Source organism: Pseudocercospora fijiensis (assembly GCF_000340215.1).
Source record: "Pseudocercospora fijiensis CIRAD86 unplaced genomic scaffold MYCFIscaffold_9, whole genome shotgun sequence".
NCBI classification, from domain to species: Eukaryota; Fungi; Ascomycota; class Dothideomycetes; order Mycosphaerellales; family Mycosphaerellaceae; genus Pseudocercospora; species Pseudocercospora fijiensis.
In genome coordinates this window covers 3198883-3221000 of record NW_006921540.1, presented here as the reverse complement: position 1 = coordinate 3221000, position 22118 = coordinate 3198883, and the positions used below count along the sequence as shown (strand labels likewise).

The 22118-nt window shown below is 49.8% G+C and overlaps 9 protein-coding genes across 9 annotated transcripts; 4 read left to right on the top strand and 5 right to left on the bottom strand.

Moving 5' to 3' along the window:
- Positions 1-4061: 4061 nt before the first annotated feature.
- Positions 4062-4400, bottom strand: MYCFIDRAFT_178886 (uncharacterized protein; the record flags this gene model as incomplete). Its single annotated transcript, XM_007932870.1, has 4 exons — positions 4062-4139; positions 4168-4296; positions 4323-4363; positions 4394-4400. The coding sequence occupies 4 exons, from the start codon at positions 4398-4400 to the stop codon at positions 4062-4064; spliced, it is 255 nt and encodes an 84-aa protein (XP_007931061.1).
- A 190-nt stretch (positions 4401-4590) lies between these two features.
- MYCFIDRAFT_97434 (uncharacterized protein) lies at positions 4591-6126 on the top strand (the record flags this gene model as incomplete). The annotated part of the gene is made up of 1 exon (XM_007932869.1): positions 4591-6126. A coding segment is annotated over one exon (1536 nt), but the record flags the coding sequence as incomplete, so codon positions are not given.
- A 1164-nt stretch (positions 6127-7290) lies between these two features.
- Positions 7291-8121, bottom strand: MYCFIDRAFT_144184 (uncharacterized protein; the record flags this gene model as incomplete). Its single annotated transcript, XM_007932868.1, has 1 exon — positions 7291-8121. The coding sequence occupies one exon, from the start codon at positions 8119-8121 to the stop codon at positions 7291-7293; it is 831 nt and encodes a 276-aa protein (XP_007931059.1).
- An 856-nt stretch (positions 8122-8977) lies between these two features.
- MYCFIDRAFT_65345 (uncharacterized protein) lies at positions 8978-9769 on the top strand (the record flags this gene model as incomplete). Its single annotated transcript, XM_007932444.1, has 1 exon — positions 8978-9769. One exon carries the CDS (start codon positions 8978-8980, stop codon positions 9767-9769), a length of 792 nt encoding a protein of 263 aa, XP_007930635.1.
- A 590-nt stretch (positions 9770-10359) lies between these two features.
- On the top strand, positions 10360-12312 carry MYCFIDRAFT_199896 (uncharacterized protein; the record flags this gene model as incomplete). Its single annotated transcript, XM_007932867.1, has 5 exons — positions 10360-10559; positions 10619-10864; positions 10926-11460; positions 11511-11989; positions 12285-12312. 5 exons carry the CDS (start codon positions 10360-10362, stop codon positions 12310-12312), a joined length of 1488 nt encoding a protein of 495 aa, XP_007931058.1.
- Positions 12280-14477, bottom strand: MYCFIDRAFT_205173 (uncharacterized protein; the record flags this gene model as incomplete). The annotated part of the gene is made up of 8 exons (XM_007932866.1): positions 12280-12603; positions 12665-12765; positions 12857-13038; positions 13107-13261; positions 13335-13702; positions 13856-14127; positions 14230-14265; positions 14325-14477. 8 exons carry the CDS (start codon positions 14475-14477, stop codon positions 12455-12457), a joined length of 1416 nt encoding a protein of 471 aa, XP_007931057.1. The 3' UTR covers positions 12280-12454.
- Positions 14478-14926: 449 nt separating this feature from the next.
- MYCFIDRAFT_190940 (uncharacterized protein) lies at positions 14927-17141 on the bottom strand (the record flags this gene model as incomplete). Its single annotated transcript, XM_007933006.1, has 4 exons — positions 14927-15538; positions 15860-16554; positions 16661-16951; positions 17015-17141. The coding sequence occupies 4 exons, from the start codon at positions 17139-17141 to the stop codon at positions 14927-14929; spliced, it is 1725 nt and encodes a 574-aa protein (XP_007931197.1).
- Positions 17142-17607: 466 nt separating this feature from the next.
- On the bottom strand, positions 17608-19922 carry MYCFIDRAFT_144918 (uncharacterized protein; the record flags this gene model as incomplete). The annotated part of the gene is made up of 3 exons (XM_007933005.1): positions 17608-19470; positions 19524-19623; positions 19693-19922. The coding sequence occupies 3 exons, from the start codon at positions 19920-19922 to the stop codon at positions 17608-17610; spliced, it is 2193 nt and encodes a 730-aa protein (XP_007931196.1).
- A 493-nt stretch (positions 19923-20415) lies between these two features.
- MYCFIDRAFT_157508 (uncharacterized protein) lies at positions 20416-21630 on the top strand (the record flags this gene model as incomplete). Its single annotated transcript, XM_007932865.1, has 1 exon — positions 20416-21630. Exon 1 carries the CDS (start codon positions 20635-20637, stop codon positions 21628-21630), a length of 996 nt encoding a protein of 331 aa, XP_007931056.1. The 5' UTR covers positions 20416-20634.
- Positions 21631-22118: the final 488 nt, after the last annotated feature.

The window sequence follows — 22118 nt, the reverse complement described above, 5'->3', positions numbered from 1 at the left end:
AAATGGCTTGACAACGTTCCGTGCGTTTCGAGAAGGAGTCGGCTTGTTTTGTTTCTTTCTCCGTTGGACCGCGCCCTGCCGAATCTTTGGTACCGTCCGAGACAGTCGCATCCACGAAGGATTATGGTATGGCGAAGAACCGAGTCGCATTCTGGGCAACGAGTCTCAATAGGGACCTTCAGAAGCCACCAAATTGCAGGGGTCTCTCGAAGTCGGCGAACAAGGTGGATACGAGGGTTACTGCCGCATCCTTCGAAGGCTGGTTTTCTACCCCTGCGAGTTATCAACTCGTAGGCCTGGACCGTGCTTTTGAACGGAGTCGTTTAAAAGCATATAATACGCTATATTCACAACTCGCATAGGTAGTAATCCTGCCTTAACCGGAAGTAGAAGGAGGTAGAAGGGGGCTTAAACCCTATCCGGCTTAGCTTATCAAACTAGCTTCTTAGTAGACTTAGCACTACCGAATAAGCTATACACTGTAACCGGCGACGGTGAGGTGGAAAGTAGCTATTAGGTCTTCGAGATAGTGCGAGAGGGCACTAGCTTATATATATAAAGGTCTAGGTATATAGCCGTTAGTATAATTAGCAATAGGGGGCTATTAAATAGAATCCAAATTCGAGGATTGATTGCAGTATATCGTCTATAGGATAAGAGGCGTCTGCGGAAGCAGTAGAAGTCTTAGTTTATTAGTATAACTACTATTGTTCTCGATTATAGCTACTATAGATACCCCTTCTTATCCCTCTCGTATTATCGACCTAGGCTCCGGCTCTTCAACTCTAGTATTCGCTATACTAGTCTACCTACTACTGTAGGCACCGCCTATACCTATCCGAGTAGCTCTCTAAGGTAACCCTCTTTATATAGATATATCTTTAATATAGCTATACCTAGTCGGAAGTCTATTGCCTACAATTTAGTCGGTTATTAAGCGGCTATATAGTCGCTCTATATCTGTAGCGAGCTTGTTAACTAATTCAAACTAGAGCGACAGCGATAACAGCAGTGTTGCTACTAATTAAATACTAAATTTAACTCTACTAAGGCCAGTCGTTATTAGAGGTATAGATACCTCCTTAACGGCTTAGCTTTAGCGGCAATCGGAGCGACAATAACAGGTTGTAGTCTAACAATCTGTACTAGACTTAAGCGACTCTTAGTCTTCTACTAAAGGCGTAGAAGAAAGTATAGAATACGACTACAATCGAGTTAATAGCGATAGCAAGATTTCCGACGACTTCGCCTTACTAATTATTAAGCACTTCGAGGCTAACTCTAGCTATTATATCGAAGGACGAATAAGAGATATAATAAAGCGCTATTAGAAGTAGTGCAACGACAATCGACCTACTAGATAACGTACTGTCCGAGGTATAGACGGCCTTATTCGCAGGTGGATCGCAAAGCGTGTCCTCGAGTATAGAGTCCTTCTTACTACCTCTAGTATAGTTGTTAACGACTCCGAGTTTAAACAGATACTTAATCGCTTTAAGGACACTATATTATATAACAATAAGAAGCTCCGCGATAAGCTACTTACTACTAAGGAGTTACGTACTTACGAGACTCCGGCTTAGCAGGTCTAAGACAATATGCTCCGTATTATATCGTAGCGGCTTTAGGATCCGGTAGCTATTGCAAGTCTATCGTTACCGCGTCTAGTTGTTATAGCTCTATCACCTTCGACTCTATTACCTTCGACTCTATTACTAAATCCGGCTCTTTTAGATGCTACTAATACACCTCCTACTACGACACTACATTCGACGCGCCGTCGGCTATATATTAATAGTAAGAAACAGCTAAATAAGGAGAGGTCGTTAAGTCGAGTGTTAGAGCCATTTCGAGAGGCGATTACTACATTAGTAAACCAGCTAAGAACTGCGTATTCTAAGCTATCGAATAACTACTATTTAATCCGCCGAATGGACGATATCGACAACCGCTCTAAGAAGCGTATAAAGCTGATATACGCGTCTACGGTACGTTAATTTAACGAGCTAAGAGCGCTTCTTATCGGCCGTATTAGACACGTACCTCTCGTTCCTTCGCAGTTGTCGCAAGTTACCGACTTTAGCTTGGATTTAGACGATAACCTCGTTACTAACGTTCTTACGCCGATAGGAGACGGTAACGACGGCTACGATAGCGATAGAACTGTCTCGTAGGTGTTAGAAGCGTTAGACATTGGAAATTAATAGCCGCTAGTGCGTAGATATTCGCGTAATCGAGGTGTTAGACTTAAGCGAAGAGGACTAAATCGGGTATATCGTATATAGTGTTCCGAGTGCTCGTTAGTTCCGGAATTAGTGAGAAACTTAGTAAGAGGCGAATTCTCTAGCATAGTTGTTACTACCTTCGATACTATTAGTTATAATGCTACAGTTCTATTAGTTACTAATAGTGAATTTCGAAGACTTCTAGAAATTTCTATATCCCTTACTATTCTCTGCCTTTGCATCTTGCTAAGATACTAAGAAGCAAGGTATATAGCTCTCGCTATAGTAAAACAGCTATCCGAAGCTCTTCCGTATCTAATCCGAGTATTAATAAGAGGATAGGGAAGAGTTAGATATTATCTCCTTACTAATCTATCGCTATTCTTTACTATTCTTTATTACTATTATTAATAACCACTTCCCCTATATCTTCTATATTACTTCTAACCTCTAATCTATTACTAGAAGGGTTTGTACGTATTAGATCCGGCATTTCTACACCTACTAGCGGTATAGGTAGCAGCTTAGTACCTAAGTAATCTCTAATGTCCGGACACCTTAAACCGTAGTACGTAGCGACCTTGTTTCTACGATAGTAAGACAGGCAATTGGTGAGTAACACTGCTACTAAATAGCAGGACCCTATCGGTATTAAACTAGTCCGTAGCCCCTTCTTATACTCGAAGAATAGCTAGTTGTTAGTTACCTTACTAAACCCCTATTCGACCGACTATCGTAGAGCCGACTATTCCTTCGCAACCTGCGCCTATATAGGGTTACGATAGCCGCCTCTCTTCGACTTCTACGATCTAATAATGCTATTAACCTATCTATATGCCGAGTTACTAAAAAGAAAGAGCTTGTCTTCGATAGGGTCGTTATTAAACAACTCATGCTATACCTAGTTAATATTAGACTCGCGTACTAGTCGACTATCGCCGTAAGAGCTAGGATAAGGGCTATTAATAAGCAGTATTCCATCCGGCAGCTGTATACCTTAGAATTTAAGGCTATGGAAGTGCTTATAGCTATTATAGAACACCCTCTAGTTGCGACTAGGTCTCGCAATCTTCCTTACAGTACTATCTATATATCCGAAGATACTAGACACTCTAACTAATAGATATAGCGACTCCGCCAGGCTCCGGAGATATTGCTTACTAAGCCGCCTCTTGTTAAAGAATAAGAACGACTTCTACCTTAGCGCTAGGCTATATACTACTACATTAAATATATAACTTAATATAGTAGCTAAATAGCTAAACTTCTTATCTATATCCTTTTAGAAGCCTAGACTAGACAGCCGCTTATAGACAATATAAAGTACCGTTATAGGTAGCAATTTGAGGCCAACTGGCAATACGATTAAACTAATATCTAATAGGTCTACTAACTCCATTAATTTAGGCCTTATAAAGCGGAAGTTACCCTTAATATTAGCCTCCGGATAACTGAGAAGGTCGAAGCGCTATTTATTGTATATTCTCGCCGGTTCAAATAGTCGGTTACGCCTTAACTAGCGGTGCTACTATTTACGTATAGATTTACCCTCCCTTTACGCCTACTAGTCCTTATTACTACTATCTTCCTCGAGGTATTTACTCGTAATAGCAACGACCGTTGTAGTAGCTGCAGTGACTATAATCGCTCCAGTTTCTATAGTTTAGTATACTATACTATCTATAGGTCTATAGCTAAGGTCTATACCCCTAGAAGGTCTAGAATAGGGGCTCCTTACTATACTAAACCGCTTTCGATTATATGTAAATTAGCCTCTTCTAAAGGTCCGTAAAAAGCGCTATATTGATCCTTCACATAACGGTCACGAGCTAGCGCTTATTTAGAAGCCGGTGGCCAGGTTGACCATTTCTGAAGGTCCCTAATAATGTCTGGATCGGTGATTGAGGTACCACGCTTCATGCCCGTCGCCCCGCCCCGCCACCTCACCCGGCTCCTGGAGCTGAGAAAGGGAATGGTCGCCTCTCGCCATAGCTGAATCTGGAATATGAGTAGTGTATGTTGTTGTTCGCAAGAAGCAAGTCTGGGTCTGCATTGATGTGCAATGAGCATCCTTGTCCTTGTCGCGCATCATCGCACCGCACGTGACTTTGGTGACGAAATTTGCTTTTCGCAGTCAGCTCCGCGCACCAATCACAGGCGACTAGAACTCAGCATCATTTGGGCGCGTGAAAGTCGCGAGTAGGGATGCCCTCGTGCATGAACTTCTCAATCCTCCATGTTCACACTTCGTCGCTGTGCGACACTGCGACCGACATTCCTTCACGCCCCAATCTCAGCGACAGCGACAGTCATGGCGCAGAAACGGCCCTTCAACGAGGCCAAGCGCCATTTCAAAAAGAATAAGAAGCAGAAGCAGACAACTGCGAGTGAAGGCTCAAACGAAGAAGTGCTCCTTGCAGATATCAGAAACCTGCTGAAAGACGTGAAGCTTGCGGACAACTCAGCGACTGTCGTGCCTGAGCAGCGTGCAGAGATCGATGTGACCATCTCAGAATTGTCCTCTACCGGTGATGGCCTAGGCGAAAAAGACGGCCAAGTATATGTTATACCTTTTGCTGCGCCTGGCGATACCATAACAGCCAGAGTTTACAAGCATTTTGGAGAAGAGTCGTACGCTCTTGCAGACTTTGTGAAAGTCGTCTCACCCTCGCAGCATCGTACCGAGGAGCCCAAGTGTCCATATTTCACTCAATGCTCAGGATGCCAGTTCCAACATTTGCCCTACGAATTCCAATTGGCGCACAAGAGATCAGTAGTAGAGAAAGCATACCGCAACTTCTCTAACCTGCCTGCTTCTGCAATCCCCACCATTGGCGACACCATTGGCTCGCCATTGCAGTATGGCTACCGCACGAAGCTCACACCGCACTTCGATGGCCCTCCAGGCGGAAGAAGGGACAAGAGACATGGACAAAAGGTCACATGGCCAGGTGTACCGCCTATTGGCTTCATGCTGAAAGGGACTAGGAAGACGATGGACATTGAAGACTGTCCCATCGGCACTGAGGCTGTGAGAATAGGGATGAAACGAGAGCGAAAGAGGGTCGCAGCAGACATCGACCAATACCAGAAAGGGGCGACCCTCTTACTACGAGAAAGCACGGAGAGGATTCCAAAAGGGGCAGGCCTTGTGGAATTCGGCAAGGAGACCGAATCGAGGGACGAGGTGTTGGAGGATAGAGGGCAACATGTACACCGCAAGATTTGCATCACAGATCACAAAGCAACCTCGACAGAATACATCGAGGACTTTCGCTTCGACAACCCTGCAGGCTCCTTCTTCCAAAACAATAACTCGATACTGCCACTGGTCACGCAGTACATTCGCGAAAATATTCTCGACAAGACAGTTCAAAGCGGCGTGTCTGAGGACGAAAAGCAAAAGGGACCGCAAATTAAGAACATGATTGATGCGTATTGCGGCTCTGGATTTTTTACGGTCACGCTCTCGGGCATGTTCAGCAACAGCATCGGTATTGACATTTCAGGGCAGTCAATCGACTATGCCAGCAAGAACGCCAAGCTCAACAACCTGCCAGCAGACTCAACACACTTTATTGCTGCAGATGCCAACCACCTATTTGGGTCTGTTGACAGCAAGAAATTTCCGCCATCTGAGACAGCCGTCGTCATCGACCCTCCACGAAAAGGCTGCGACGAAGGCTTCATTCGCCAGCTGCTGGACTACGCGCCTGCGCGAATTTGCTACGTCTCTTGTAACGTGCATACCCAGGCAAGAGACGTCGGATGGCTGGTAGGCGGGTTGCTAGGCACCAATGATGGAGCGCAAGGGCTGTACGAGATCGAAAGTCTGAGAGGCTTTGATTTCTTTCCACAGACCAGCCATGTCGAAGGTGTCGCAATCTTGCGCAGACGCGCATCGGTATCGGAGCCCAAGCCTGCCTCAAATGGCTCGAGCGCTGTGTCCAGCCACACAGATGACAACGAATCATAAAATCTGCTCGCGCCCATAAAGTCTGTCGCGTCCGCCTTTCTACACTTGCAACAAGACAGACACTTCCTACCAAGAAAGCAGCATTATTCCACACGACAAACAAATCTACTATGGGAAAATCACGAAAGCCGTCGAGATGCGATTTATTTCAAAGATCAAGAGTGTGGCAGCCACCATAACCTGCCACATCCCTGAACCCGGCAGCCCACCGAAGAACCAGAACAAGAAATCGGTTACCAACAACCTTACAAAGCAGCCTTTCAAGCTGCAGGCACCTGAGACTGGTACCATCGCCATGCGTCGCCACCTGGCGCGTATTTATGTCGACGCGAGTTGTGAGGAAGCACCAGCAATCCACATCGTGGCAGACGACGATGACAAGACACAGCCGCCCCAGACTTCTGCAAAAGTGCTTCGACGGCGAAGCTTGAGCCCGGCTATCGCTAAGAGGATCATGTCCATGAACATCACGATCGACGTCAAGACTCTTGCGAAATTCTTTGATGAGTCGGAGTTGGACGCGAGGAGGTACTCTACGCGATCTGCTGCTTTGGAGATGTAAGGCAAGGCAGTGACGCGACGCAGCACGAAGAGAACAAGTTCTGTAATTTTTAGATCTGCAATCACGCGTACCAAACGCTGTACACCACTGGCGTGTTTCAAGTTCCATTCTTCATTGTCAAATATGTGGCTGTCCTCACTATCCTCCTAACAATACTTGGAGCATTTTCGCGCAGAGCTGTTCTCAGTGCATGATTAGACTCGCCTATTGTTCTGCACTTGTATCACACAGGTGGAGTGCATTGAAGTGAGCTTTGGCCAGTGAAGATCAGAATACTACTCTGTCCAGGTCACTTCATGAAAAGCACTAGTAGATGGAGAAGCAGAAGAAGACGAATCGAGGGCTTCATAGTCTGACATTTCCACTCTCACCTTTTGCGACCAGAACGCGCAGGAAAAGGCTTGCCACCTGATGGAAGTGTCGGATTAAGCAGTCCACTATCGAGGCTGAAGTATGGAGGTGTTATGCACATCTATGTACAGTCTATACTGTATAATCTGTTTCTTTCTTTTGCTTCCGTCTAGGCATTACAACGAGCTTCCCTTCACATTGATCTTGTAATCAGCATAGGGGAAGTTGACCAAGCTATGCAGCAATCTTCCCCATCCATCACCAATCTCGCCAGGAGCACCATGATGTCTCGTCTTACCATCATGGCTCACGACACCAATCTCTTCACCATTCTGTTCCTGCTCTTTATACTCTCCCATCTGCCCAGCAAGCACCCTCTCCTCACGTCCCCGATACTCCTTCAACAGCTCCGGATGCGGACACCACACAACCTGCATCCCAGCTCTCCGTCCCGACTCCACACCCGGCACCGAATCCTCAAACACCAAACACTCCTCCGGCCGAATCTCCTCCTTCCCTTCTCGCTTCAACCTCTCATTAATAGTCGAAAGCGCAAGCAACCAAATATCCGGCGCCGGCTTCCCCCGTCCCGGCGCAATCCTCTCATCATCCCCCAAAACCCTCTGCTCCTGCCGAAAAACCTCGAAAAGTCCCTTCTGATGCTCCGTCTTGAGCTTGAAATTCCCCGCATGACTGCTCGTCGCAAGCGCGATTTCCACATCTTTCGTCGTCCGAGTGTGTAAAGTTTCCAACAACTCTTCCACACCAGGCAAAGGCTTGCATTCCGGGAAGAGTTCTCTCTGCCACGCGGCGACTTTGTTCATGTATTCTTCTCTGGAGATCGGGAGCTGGGCCCAGTCATGCAGGATTTTGCCAGCGGCGGGGCCCGGGCGGCCTTGGAGTTGGGCTTTTATTGACCAGGGGAGATTCGGGCGGCCGTATTCGTTCAGGACGCGGTTCGTGCAGATTGTGTATTTGTCTTCGGAGTCGATGAGGAGGCCGTCCATGTCGAAGAGACAGGCGCGGATGGCGGGGAGGCTTTGGGGCTGGGGATTAGCTGTGAGCTCGAGAGAAGAGCATTTTGTGGGGTTGAGGATGGACTTGCTCTTTTTGCGCCGCCGCCGCCGCCGCCATGGTGAGTGATGTGTGTTTGTGTTTGTGTGGTGAGGCTCTGAAACAGAGACAGAGATCTGGAGAAATCGGATCGGATCTCAAACGTGGGGTCGGTTTGAAGCAGGACCGCAGGTTGCTATGGGGCAGCCAGCCGCTAGCTCCCGCGTCTCGTTCGTCAATCAGAGGCTTTGTAGGTTTTCCCTGTGGGGAAGGCAGACGCTTGGACATTGCTGTGGGGCAGCCAGCCGCTAGCTCCCGCGTCTCGTCCGTCAATCAGAGGCTTTGCTGTTCGCTAGGACGACATCTCCCCGGTTGTGACGTTTGAATCTGCTACTACGGCCGAGTGGACTATCGACTTCTGTCAGCTCCTCCCTCATACCTCCGTTCTGCTACTAACCTCAGGTGGCCGATCGGAGCATAAGGAGTCCGCGTGTGGAATCGTGTCGACGCCACTAGCTCCGTGTTCCTCGTGTACCAACAGTAAGTACAAAGACTCTGAATGGTATAGGTCTGACAGGACATGTTTTACTTCCATCACTGCGACAAGAACACTGAACTGCACAAGCATCGAAAGCAAGACTCAAACACGTTCGCATCCTTCATCATCCTTTTTCAAGACCAAGCCAAACTTCAAAGATACTACAGATATCCATCACAATGTCACGACCAGGTCAAGACTTCATCGGCCTGCTGCCTACACAGTCCAAACGACCTCGAGCCAGCTTCTTCGGTCCAGCAGGCGCGTCTTCCATGCTCCGCGACCAATTCGAGATCAAGACCTGGTTGGCTCTCGGGGCCACATTCCAGGGCCTGGCTTTTGTTGTGTTTGGTCTATGGTCGTTCATCCCAGCTTCGTTATATCTTCTCTACAGCTTAGCAGACGCATACCTCATCATCTTGGGCTGGAAGTCAAATCCTTACACGAGAGACAACATCCAGAAGAAGTTCTCGGCTCAGATCCCAGACGAGCTTGGAAACTATGGCAACAAACCAGCAAACTCGGATATCGTGGTCTTCCTGATCGGAACGCGCTGCAACCACCCTCTCGGCATCCTCGCTCCAGGTTTTAAGGAGTTGGGAGGCTACTTCCAATCCATGACTGAAGACCTCGAGACTCATGCCGAAGAATTCGGCTTCCTAGGCATGACTTCCTGGCTCAACAGCAGTGACCGCACGACCAAAAGCGAGTTATTGGAAGTCTGCTATTTCCGCTCAATCGAAAGGCTGCACGCTTTCGCACACTCGAACTTCCATCGCGAGGGCTGGAATTGGTGGAACAAGACTATCAAGGAACACGGTCATTTGAGCATCTGGCATGAGACATACCATGTTCCTGCGAAGCATTGGGAGAGTATCTATGTCAACTCTCATCCCAGCGGAATCAATTCTACTACTTACAAGATCACGGATAAGGAGACTGGCGAGTCGCGGTGGGCTAGTCCTGTGGTTGATGCGAGTAAGGGACTGCTTAAGACTAGTGCGGGCAGGATGAGTAGGAGTCAAGGTGAAGAGCATGAGAAATATGGACGGGATCCGTATTAGAGCGACGAGATTTCCTTCAAGCTGAGTACAGAGGCATGATTGGGCGGAGCGATAGTGTTGGTAATGTTGCAACTAGGGTGAATGCGTTGGAGTGGCAATTGTCTTAGCACGTAATCAGTTCAAAGCAAATACAAAAGGATTTCTGGCAGCCCTAGGGCCGATCACTACTAACCTCCAGCATGTGCAACGTATAAAACTCGGCCCAGACATTAGATGGGACAAGAGCGACAACCAGCTACAGTCACTCTCTATCAACATGCTACCAGGCGTTTCACAATCGCGAACTGGTCGCTCAGCATGCGGAGACCCCCATACCAAGACTCGTAACCTCGGGCTTCTACATCCTCCTCTTGGCGTGAGCATCCTTCCTGGTTTTCGTGTACCGCAATCGCCAACACAAAGATGTGATTTGCTAGCACCAACATGGTCTCCACGCGAGAATGCAGCTCCGACTTGTCAATCACTGACCTGGCTTACCCCCGTTGAACAGTATAGAAGTCATGAACTGCTACCGCTGCTCAAGTTCATTCATACCCCGATTTCCCCGTGATGACTCTTCAATTTGACCTACTACCATTCCGCTACCAAAAATGAGCATTTCCAAAACTTCTTCATCCGGAGAACATGTCGAAAAACAACCAGAAATCGTTTCAAATGATTCCGAACAAAATCCTCCCTGGGATGCTTCGAGGGTCGAGAAAATCAAGCGAAAAGTCGATATTCGATTATCCGTCATCTTGGCTCTGATGTACATCGTCAATCAAATTGATCGAACGAATCTACCAAATGCGTGAGTCTAGATAGTTCTGTCATGTTTACGGAGTTCTTTTCGCGCTGACTGTAGTATAGCGTGATCGCCGGTATGGACGATGACCTCAACCTCATCGGTAATCGCTATTCGATTATCGTCGTCGTTTTCTTTCCAACTTACGTCGCGTTCAACTTCGTCGCTACGGTTCTCGCACGCAAGCTCGGTCCACGACTATTTCTCGCTGGCGTCACACTCGCGTTTGGTCTCGTGGTGATCGGCTTCGGGTTTTCGAAGCATTGGACTATACTCGTGGCTTTAAGAGTTCTACTCGGCATGTTCGAATCGTAAATCTCCTCCTAGAAGTCCTTTCGGTACATTCAACACTACTAACCTTCGTCTTGCCAGCTGCTTCTTCCCTTCCGCCCTCTTCCTAGTCTCAATGTGGTACATCCGCCACGAAGTCGCTAAACGCAACGCCTTCTTCTACCTCGTCGGAAATTCAGTCGGAGGCTTCGGCGGAGTCCTAGCCTACGGCCTCCAGCAAATGGCTGGACTAGCCGGACATCCTGGTTGGGCTTGGATCTTCATCATGGAAGGAATCCTCACCATCGTCATCGCTATCCTAGGCTATATCCTCCTCATCGACTTCCCCGAAGACGCACATAAGACGAAACTCTACCCTGGAGGACCGAGATTCTTGTCAGATGAAGAGGTGAAAGTTATGGTTGATCGGATTGAGAGGGATCGGAAGGATGCTCATATTAGTAAATTTGAGATCTGGTCGTATTTGGCTCAAGGAAAGGATTGGAAGATTTGGTGTTTTGCTTTGAACTTCGGATGCTCTGGTCTAGTCACGTACTCGATCTCGTACTTTTTGCCGATCATTTTGAGGCAGTCTCTGGGATTTTCGGTTATGCAGTCACAGTGTTTGACTGCTCCGGTAAGTCTACCCATCGTTCATTACTCTCTGCCTCTGACCTTCATTGACAGTGCTACGCTTTCTCATTCCTCCTCGGATTCCTGGAGTCCTACATCTCCGACAAATATCGCATTCGAGGCCACATTATTGTCTTCAATTGCGTTCTCGAAATCATTGGGGTCGCACTGTTGGGCTACGCTTCTCAGCCTTATGTCCGGTACTTTGGAGCCTTTCTTATCACCGGCGGTTCGAACTCGAACATTCCTGCTACTATGACGTATCAAGCGAACAATATTGTTGGTCAATGGAAGCGAGCGTTTGCTTCTGCTACGATAGTTGCAGCGGGAGGAGTTGGTGGGGTGATTGCCAGTCTAGTATTCCGGAGTAAGGATGCACCAGGCTATACTCCTGGATTGGCGACGTGCTTCACCGCGGCGGGTTTGACGATTTTGAGCGTGAGTGCTACGAGCATCTATATGGTTGTGATGAATCGAAGGCAGGCCCAAGGGAGAGCTGTATTGGAGGGCATCGAAGGATTTCGATATACTCTGTGAGTCTGGATCGATAGGACAAATATTACTACTATCTCGGCTTCACGCTGGCGATCTCGGCGTGCTTAGAGCACAACGAACGATTGAGGCCAACCCAACGGACCTGCTGCAGTAGTACTAAGGTACATGTAACATGTTGGTAATTACAATGCGGAAGCTTTGCGTGCACATTTCTAAGCATTCTGCGGCGCGCAGGATACAGGAGACTCGCGCCGAATCCGAACAGTCAGTACAGCATGAAGATGCAACAACTACCTCGACAACGAAAACTGTACTTGGGAACCTGTCACTCAGTGTGGTATACATTACTCTCTTCGTGTGAGTGCATTTTCATTGGCCATTGCACACGCTGCGATTCAATAATGAAAAGATCGACTATAGCGATGTCTCGCCCGACTGCAACTATCTCGAGAAAGGCCACTACGCCACGAAAGTAGCACTTCGTATGGCGTTCAGAAAGGCATCTACTCTTTGCCCTTCACTTCAGCAATCACAACTTGCTCCACCACACCATCCTGTCTTTCCAGCCTCGTTCTAATCAGTTCCATCCTCCTCACATCCTCCTCACCCTCATTCTCACCAAAAATCTTATCCATTTCTTCAATCGGTACGCCTTAGAAAAATCAGCAAAGAAACCCATACAAGGCCACCTTGAACATCTAATCTTCCACCACCTACCTTCGTCTCCGGAATCCCCCACCAACTCCACCCCAACAAAATCACACAAAACACCAAGAAAAAATAAAACGTCCCAAACCTGATCTTCCTCAACATCCTCGGCGTGATTAATCCCACGATGAAGTTGGCAAGCCAGTTATTCGCGATCCCGAGGCCCACGGCTTTGGAACGGATGATGGGGGGGAAACATTTCGCTCGGCATGATCCAGATGACTCCGACTTGGAAAGCGAAAAATGCGATGTAGATCCAGACGAAGGTGCAGGCGACCCAGCCGGCGGCTCGATGGGTTGACCAGGAATCTTTGAAGGCGGCGAAGAGGGAGCCGACGATTAGTTGGGCGATGGACATGCCGATTGCGCCGATGATGAGCTGGGAGAAGGGATGTTTAGTAGAATTCAAGAAGGAAGGAGGGTTGGGTTGGGTTGGGCTGTTCTTACTAGCTTGCGACGGCCGACGCGGTCGATGAAGTACAGGGAGGGAATTGTGAAGAGCACATTGATGATGCCCACGACCCCGGTCGCGGAGAGTGTGATTGATGTTGAAGAGAGGGAGAGGGCTTTGAAGATTGTTGGAGCGTAGTAGATGATGGCATCTAGATGGAAATCTGTCAGCGTAGCCATCCAAGCTAGCAATACCGGAAAGGAAGGGGACGGGAGTGTACTCACTGATCCCAGTAAACTGCTCAACAACCTGCAACCCACGAGCAATAATCGTCCTCTTCCTCAAATGTCCAATCGTAAAAAGCTCCATATACTGCTGTAGGGCGATCTCAAACTTACTCGCCCCATCACCATACTTGGCCTTCAAAGATTCCTGTTCAAAAACATACGCGACGCGAATTTCAAAAATCTCCCTCCCCAATCTCGGATCATCTTCCGGTACACGTCGTAGCTTGACCAAAGTCTCAAAAGCCTCCTTCTCGCGCCCCTGGTTCACCAACCACCTCGGAGAGAATGGCAGGAAGAAAGTCCCAATCGCTAACACGACCGAAGGCAGACATTGTAATGCCAAAGGTAATCTCCAAGCGACTTCACTTTGTCCATGGCCATTGCCGCCGATATACTGCGTTCCATACCTGCATACATATACCAAAACGTATCAGCAGCCAGCAGCGTATAAGTGATAAAATAAAAGTAAAACTCACTCCAACCAAAACGCCACCAAAATCCCCACCGTAATAGCAAACTACTGCAACGTGACCAACGCCCCCCTAATCTCGGGCGGACTCAACTCACTCAAATGCAACGGTGTAACCATCGCCAACATCCCAATACTCACCCCAGCGAAAAAAAAAACCTTCCGATGAAAAATCATCGACACATTCTGCGCGGCCGCTTGGAGCAAACTTCCGATCAAAAACACAAAATTCGCGTACAAGATCGAACGTTTGCGTGAAAAGGTTTTACCGAAATGGGTCCGTTGATGAAAGCGCCGAACATGGCTCCGAGACCATCCAGCCTTGAAGGGTGGGGTTTGAGGAGAGGGATGGGAAGCGGTTGGCCTGGGAGGGGGGTTTTAGTGATTTGATTTGGGCGAGGGGGTGGGATTTGTTTTTCTTACGAAGTTGTTCATGACGAGGACTCCGGATATCACACCCTATATATATACATGCAATGTCAGCGGAGTTTGGGGATGAAGATTGATGTCGATCTTGCCTGGTCATAGCCAAATAGTAGGCCGCCGAGTGAGGCGAAACAGGCGAGTGCGAAGACATATGGTTGCTTGATCAGGCCTTGGAAACCTGCTGGTCCATAGGTGATCGTTGGATAGTCGCTGCCTACCGTGATCGTTGTGGGGACTGCGTCCATTGTGATTAGTTCGACTTTGGAATAGCAGCAGTTCTCGACGGAGAAATGTACTGGTGTGCGCACTGTGCGGCAGCTTGCAGTCTGTGTCGGCTGCACCTGGGCCGAACGTGAACGATAAGGGATTTCTCCCGATCGGGATCCCGACAGGTATGAAGCTTTGGGATCGAAATGCCTGTTCTGTTTGCCATGCACAGCATTGCTATACCATTTCCTGTACGAAGGGTATCATAGTTTCCTCTCAATAGTGCGGCTCTCTGATCAGCGCACAGCTGTTGACCTCTATCACTAGTGCGCCGTGATGACTTCTCTCCCAATGCACGAGCTGTTTGCCGTTTCGTCGCATATCCAAGCGATGAATCATGTCCATTCGCATCGAGATCCTTCGCAATACCGATCTCCTACCGAGTCATAATGAAAATTCCTCTCGCTGCCTTTCCTTGTTACCGCCATCATGAAAGATGCAGCGCCTTCTTCGTGTTCTCATAAACGACATAAGTGATGGAAACCGCCGGGACCACCTTGAGCAGATTCGGCGTCAAGCCTTTGAAAAGTCCTCGCACGCCTTCGCCCTGCAGCGTTTGTCGCGTCACGTCGACAATACCGGTGTATGTTCTCGGATGACTCGCCGTGCCCTGACTTTGGAGTCTCGTCCGCAGCAGGTTGAGAGGGTAAACAATGCTCGCTCCTATCGCACCACTGAAACCACCCATCAACGCCATGCTGAAATTGCCGGGCAACGCGTCTTCGTCGTGCTTGAGATTCGGGTTGTTGCGCCTATTCCTTGCGATCATACGCTTCTTCAGCGTTTCAAAGACACTAAGGTCGATGGCAGCGTACGGGAACATGCCAACCAGACCCATTGGTAGGCCTCTGTAGAACGCGACCATGCCGTTCCTTGCCCACATTTTCTTGGCCGTATGCAGAATGAGCTTGCTGCCGTGCTCTCCTCCAGCCACAGTCTCGCATTGCATCTGAAATTTCAGCGTGTCAAGCGGGTAGACTACAGCTTGCGCGATCATGCCAGCACATCCTCCGGCAATGAAGGTCGAGGAAGATGAGATCTGTTTCGGGTTTCCGTGGCCTTCAACTTTCGCAATAGCGCGCTTCGCAGCCTAAGCAGCATGGTCAGCACAAATATTGCGTTCTATACTGAGATGCCCCTGGAACGCATGCCCGTTGCCGAACCGAAACTAGTGGAGCTCATGACGTTGCACTGTCCTAGCAATTCACATGCTCGCACGCGAATGTTACCTTGTAAAGAGGGTAGAATCAAAGACCCACAGCGCATCCCAGGCCATGAGTCGGCCACATTAGTACGGTCGGCTTCGTTACCAGAACCAACATGCAATCCTCCAGCCAGGGATTGGGGAAGCGCAACATACCTCGTATGCACCGAACTTCACTGAAGACTCGGGCATGACTTTGACCACGTTGATGCCGTTACCAGCAAAAAGACTCCGCATGCCTCCAGCTGCCCATAGCTCTTTGCACGCATTCCACAGCGTTCTCATGCCATGATGGGCGGCACTGATAGCCTTGCCGCTCTTGACGGCTTGTTTTGTATCCTCAGCATTGCCCGTCTGTGCGATCAGATACACTTTCAGGCGATCGAGGGGTGCGGTTGCGGTTCTGGATGTGATTCCCGACACACCTCCAGCAACAAAATACCCTACATCCGGAACAAAATCCGTCAGCTTTGGTTGTCGTTTCTTCAGCGCAGCAATCTCCTCCTCTTCCAGCTCTTTCCGCCTCGCGGGCTTGATTGGGATATATGGGTCGTCTCCAATCTCCTCCTCATAATCGGGAGTGTCGAAGAGCTGCGGTCGTGCTTCGCTGCCTTCCCACATCGTGATAGGCGCCGTGTTCTGGCCACCGGCGGCCCCTTGCGATGGCTCGACGAGCTGTATGATCGCGCCGAAGAGAGAAGTCTTGAGGAAGGTCATGATCGTACCTAAGCCTTGCAGTGCCTCGTCGCTGATTACCACGTCGCCTTCTGAAGTGAGTTTGGAGGTGGACTGGTAGTAGGAGAATACGGCTTTGAGGCCTGGCGCATTTGCCGGCATAAATAACAGAAAATCTGTTCACAGGAAGACAATTAGTAAGTGGTCCTCAGCGCAAAGCTTGGTACAAGCTGTGGGGTTCTGCTATTCCCGAGTGCTTTGGAAGTTCTGAATGATACCTACCGCGCCATTCGCCGAAATCGATTCTCCCATTGTGGTCCTTGTCGATGTAGCTAAAGAAGCGGTCCAGCCGCGCATTGGAGACTGCCACTCCTGCCCGCTCAAAGGCTGCGGAAAGCTCGCTCTTATCCAGGTTGCCACTGTTGTCGTGATCGATCGACTTGAAGAGCCGCCAGAGCTCCTTTTCCGTTCGCGTGCAGAAACGAGTGAATTCATCGTAGCTGATCTTGCCGTCGTGGTCGATATCGCAAGATGTGAGCATATCTTTGATCAGCCCATCGGCGTCTTTGAGTGCTGGAGCGGCATGTTAGCACAGAGTGACTGCGGTTCTGCGCTTCCTGCGGTATGGCCACTCACGGTGGTTCATCAGAACCAAACCTCTCTTTAGAGCTTCATAGTCCAGAGTCCCCTTGCGCTTTGTGTCGAGCTTTGCCCATAGCGAGCGCAGGCGCGCCTCCCGTTGCGCCTGTGACTCGCCATCCATAGCCGCGCTCGCAAATACTATCTGCTTGGCATCGTACAGTGTTGTGTCGACCGATGTCGCGTGCGGTGAAAGCTTCAGAAGTCGCTGTCACGGTGCTAGGAGCTCCGAATCCGTCCAGTAGCTCGGTCGTAGGTATGGCAGATATCGGGAGCAGACGGTGCTCCGGAAGAGTTGTATGAGTGGAGATTGGGCGAGCTTCTGGCAACGTAGCTTTCACGTGCGACTATTGTACGGTATGGGAGTGGACGCTGGACAGCTCCGTTCTCTTTGCAAAGCAAAAGGCACAGTGACAGTGACGTGTGATTGGGTGTCCAGGAACCGACATCCGATGCCAAGAGATGCACCACCGTTTGCTTACTCAGGTTTTTTGAGCCCCACGTTGTGGAGGCTACATTGCCGCCAAGACAAACACATGGGAGTATTCATCTGGTATCTATTCCGATCACTCCTCATCAATCATGACCATCTAATACTGGTTATATCCTCCACCGTAGCCTCCTTGCGGATATCCACCACCCCGCTGTTGATAGCCTCCGCCATAACCTTGTTCGTAGCCTTGCTGCTGATGTTGCGGTTGCCATGGTTGCTCGTAGCCTTGTTGATATGCAGTAGGATAGGAGGCACTACTTTGGTCGTACGATGCTGGTGGTGGGCCATGGGAATACTGCGAAGGATCGGCTTGTAAGTTGCTTTGAGAGCGTTGCTGGGCAAGCATGTCGAAGACACCGCCTCGTGTCGCAGAGTGGCTGCCAGCTCCTGGTCCAATTCCTGGAACATTAAGACCATGTGAGGAGGCGAGCTGCTGCACGCCTGCGAATGACTGCTGCACATTCTGGACTTGGTGGTTGTGGCCAGCTTTGACACTCTCCGAAGACAAGATGTTGTTCAACTCCTGCCCACGGTCCGGGCGCTTGTTGACCCATCGTTGCACGACATCGAACATCTTGCGTTGGATCTCAATTTGTTCATTACGTGCCGCTGGGTGGTGGAAGACGCGGGAGATGTCGTCTAAGATTTCTCGCTCCGGCACCTCGGGATGCTCCCAACCATAGATGACTCTTGGAGCGACGTATTGAAGAATCTCGCCTGCAATCTCCCCAGCGGGCTGATTGAGAATATTAGAGAAATGGTCTTTGCTGAGCATAGAGTGAGTAGGGTCGGTGCTGGTCGGATCGGTCCAGACCAGATACTGTTGGTTCGCAGAACTGCTGATGACAGTTCCAGAGCCTTGCTTGAGAGCGTTCGAAGCCGAAGCAATGATGGGCTTGATGAAGGGGGCGAGCAGTCCCATCACAAAAAGAGTGACCTTCTCAGTAATGGTCTCAATCGCTTTCTCCAGACCCGGGATCTTGGAGACGATCGCCGAGATTTGGCGAACGACCTTGTCACGGAAGACCAGAATCGGATAGATCTTCGCCATTGCTGCCGCTGCATCGACTTTGGGAGGGGCTGGAAAGCTGAGACCGCCACCTTGCTGCTGCTGACCCGGAGCTGGATCCGCACGAGCTGCGCCGTAGTTGTCATAGCCACCATACGAGTCGTCCACACCCCGAGAGCTACCAGCATAGCCACCACTGTTCTGTTCGTTCTCCCTAGCTTGAGCATCGGAGGCAGATTGGAGCTGGATAGCTTCGCGTACGAGATCGCCAGTACCAGGTATCTTAGCAAGAGCGTCAGTGAAGAATGATGCCTCCTGAGCCGGATCTCCACCAGCGCTGCGGTTCTTGTTTGCCTCTGCCTGGGAAAGTGCAGCGTTCAGTTGCGCGACTTCGGCGTCGTCAACTTCAGTCTGAGTTACGTGATCTGTGGCTTCACCCAGGACACTGTGCAGGAAGTCCACACCGCCAAAGGTGCCAGTCACCAAGGGGAAGACTTGCTTGCCGTTGAGGTTGATCTGCGCTTGAGCACCCACATGCGGGAAGACATTGTGAAAGCCAATTTCGCGCAAAGCGAGCTCGGTGTAGTTCGTGTGAGCTCCGAAGTCTTCCATGCAATGCAAACCTTGGCCGAGACAACGTAAAGCTTCGCAGAGATCTTCGTCGCGGCCTTTTTGTGAGCCATGACAGTATAAGCGACCAAAGTGGATGCTGCGCGCAAAGGACCACTTGACATAGCCAAGAGATGTTGCGATGCCAAGATTCTCGTTCGCGATGTAATTCTTCATTCCAGTATGCGGATCAATCTGTAGCTCAACAGGACTGACTGGCCCGCGCAACCGAGCATCAAATTGTCTAGCATCTTGATTGTCGGCGTAATCCTTGGGATTGTCAATATGCTCCTCCGGGCGATACACGCCGAGTCTTTCTGAAGTGACCTCGAATTCTTCGGTCTGATAGCAAGCATTAGCAGTGTCTCACACGGGAGTGATGATGAATTGCATACGGCATATCCAAAGCTCATGAAAGCCAGAATCCAGACCAGAACGCGAATGGTGTCAGCTGGGACTCCTTTCAAGGTTCCAACATCGACAGCCTGGCTGTAGCTACAAGGAGTGAGAAATACAAGGTCAGCAAATATTCCCGATACGATGCATGTTCTGAGTGACACTCACTCGCGAAGCCAGTTTCCGAAATAAGTCCGCTTAACCATCATAGATGTCCATTTCTTTCCCTTGATGAATGCAACGGTCGTGAGGAGATCCTCAATGTCTCCATGGCGCCAATTGTGTCCTTCAATCTTGGAGATGGAAGCAATATTGCCAGCACCAAATGCCGCTGCTGGGGATGCCAGAAACAGAACGACCAGCAGAGCGAGCAGGAAGTGGGTTGTTCGGTCTGCCATGATGGATGGCTCCTCTCGATCTGAGTGGTCGATGAGCTTTTGTGCGCAGTTTCAAAGATTCGAAATGCTTTAGAATGCGTTCGTTCCCTCGGCACTGCTATGGCTGTCTTATGTGTCTCATGCAAACATGAAGAGTGCAGCTGAGTCGGGGTGGCTGAGCAGCGTCCTGTGGACCGCCTTACGTATGATCCCCAGGGCGAAGGTCTGTTTCACTGGCAAGCTGTGCTGAGGCCACGAACAAATGGGGGAATGTTTCCAAGAGGTGGTGAAGAGTAGCACAGATATCGATCTGTTGCTCCTGCGCCAAGTTGATGGTCGTTGACAGGCACTGGGAGCATGCAAGAAGCACGCAACGCCTCCAAACTCTGTTATGCCATGCCAAGAGCTGCTTACATAACAAGCGCAAACTCTAGCCACCTCTCAGCACTGAGTCAGCAGCAGCATGGATGTATCGTTTCCTATCAACGCAACCTGCATTTGATACTCATCGAGGTCAGGCTGCGGCTGAGCCCTGTACCTATAGAGGCAGAGGCATTCTAAGTCTATCACGGACACCGGCCACCTAGTAAGACACGCCATGTTGTGTCAGATCTTGCTCGTCACGGGATCGGGATCGCGAGCAGGCAAACAGGAACGGTGCGGTTAGACGACACGTCAACGTCGACATTGTGCTTTGACCTTGACAGTCACTTCGTCCAATACATCCTTTACCATGGCAGCAAACTACTGGGACTCGACACAGGCAAAGTTCTGGACATTCAGCAAAGCCGAATTGGCTGAGGTCCGAAGCGAGCTGCAGAAGGCGAATCAACCATTGCATGCAAAGTATCCCGTACCAGACCGAAGACTCATGAGCATCTACTTCCAGCAACAGCTCACGAAGCTTGCCCGAAGAATGAATGTGCGCCAGCAAGCCCTCGCCACCGCACAGATATACGTGAAACGATTCTACCTCCGCGTGGAGCTCAGAAAGACAAACCCATATCTCATCATGGCGACCGCAGTGTATCTTGCTTGCAAAATGGAAGAGTGTCCGCAGCACATCCGTCTGATGCTTGGCGAAGCTGCCCGGCAGTGGCCTGAGCTAGGCGTCTCAGAGAGTAGCAAGATCGGCGAATGCGAGTTTGCTCTCATCTCCACCCTGTCTTCTCGCCTGATCTGCCATCATCCTTACCGGACATTGAATGACCTGGCGCCTCAATTCGGGCTCAGCACGGAAGAGACGCAGCTCGCTCACTCTATAATTAATGATAGCTACAATACCGATCTAGCCTTCCTCTACGCACCGCATGTGCTGGCCGTTGTGGCGATCTTCCTGGCAGTCGTGCTGAGACCAAGTGGACAGCCGGCTGGCTTGCAAGCCCATTCGACTCAGCCCCTGCCAGCTCACCCTTCGCCTCCCTTGATGTCCCCTATATCTGGTGCTCCGCCGAGCTTCTCGCCTTCCACGTCCAGCAGCGCAGCGCGTGATGCAATCCTCGGGGGCTTTAGCGGCTTGAAGCAGGCAGGGCCTAAGCTGTCCAAGCTTGTTGACTGGCTTGCTGAGAGTAGCATCGACATGCACGCCATTGTGCATGCGACGCAAGAACTCGTCAGCTTGTACCAGGTGTGGGAAGAGAGCTACAACGAGCGCTCTTGTAAGGAAAGCATAACCAAGTTCCTGAAGGATGGTGGAATTGCTGGTGCCTCAGGTGGCATGGCGAAATAGGAGGACCACCAAATACTGGAATCTGTTTAAGCTCTACACTGGCGCGATACGCTGAAGTACATACCGGAAAGCCAGGTCTTCTTCGTTTGAGAGATCCGACTGTCGCGCATCGACCAGCTCTTCCGAGAAAACACTTGACGAATCATGTGAGACGACTCCACTTCGTCGTCTACGAGCCCTTGGGCCTGCAATACATCCCTTCGCTCATTCTCTCGTTTCAGGCACCAACGAAGGCACAGCACGAGAAACATTGGGAATACATACGCGATACCCGAGATCACCGCACATGTGACAGTATATCTTGGTTTATTTTCTGGTTAGAAGGGCTATGGGCTTAAGATATTGCGAAGTCCGTACCCAACATGATAAAGACCTATTAAAGGGACAGTGATGGAAGCAAGATGCATGATATAATTGGCGGGATGTAACCTGCAGATGATAGCCATGCCCTACAATTGGTTGTCTTCCCGTCTGGGATCGTTCGGAAA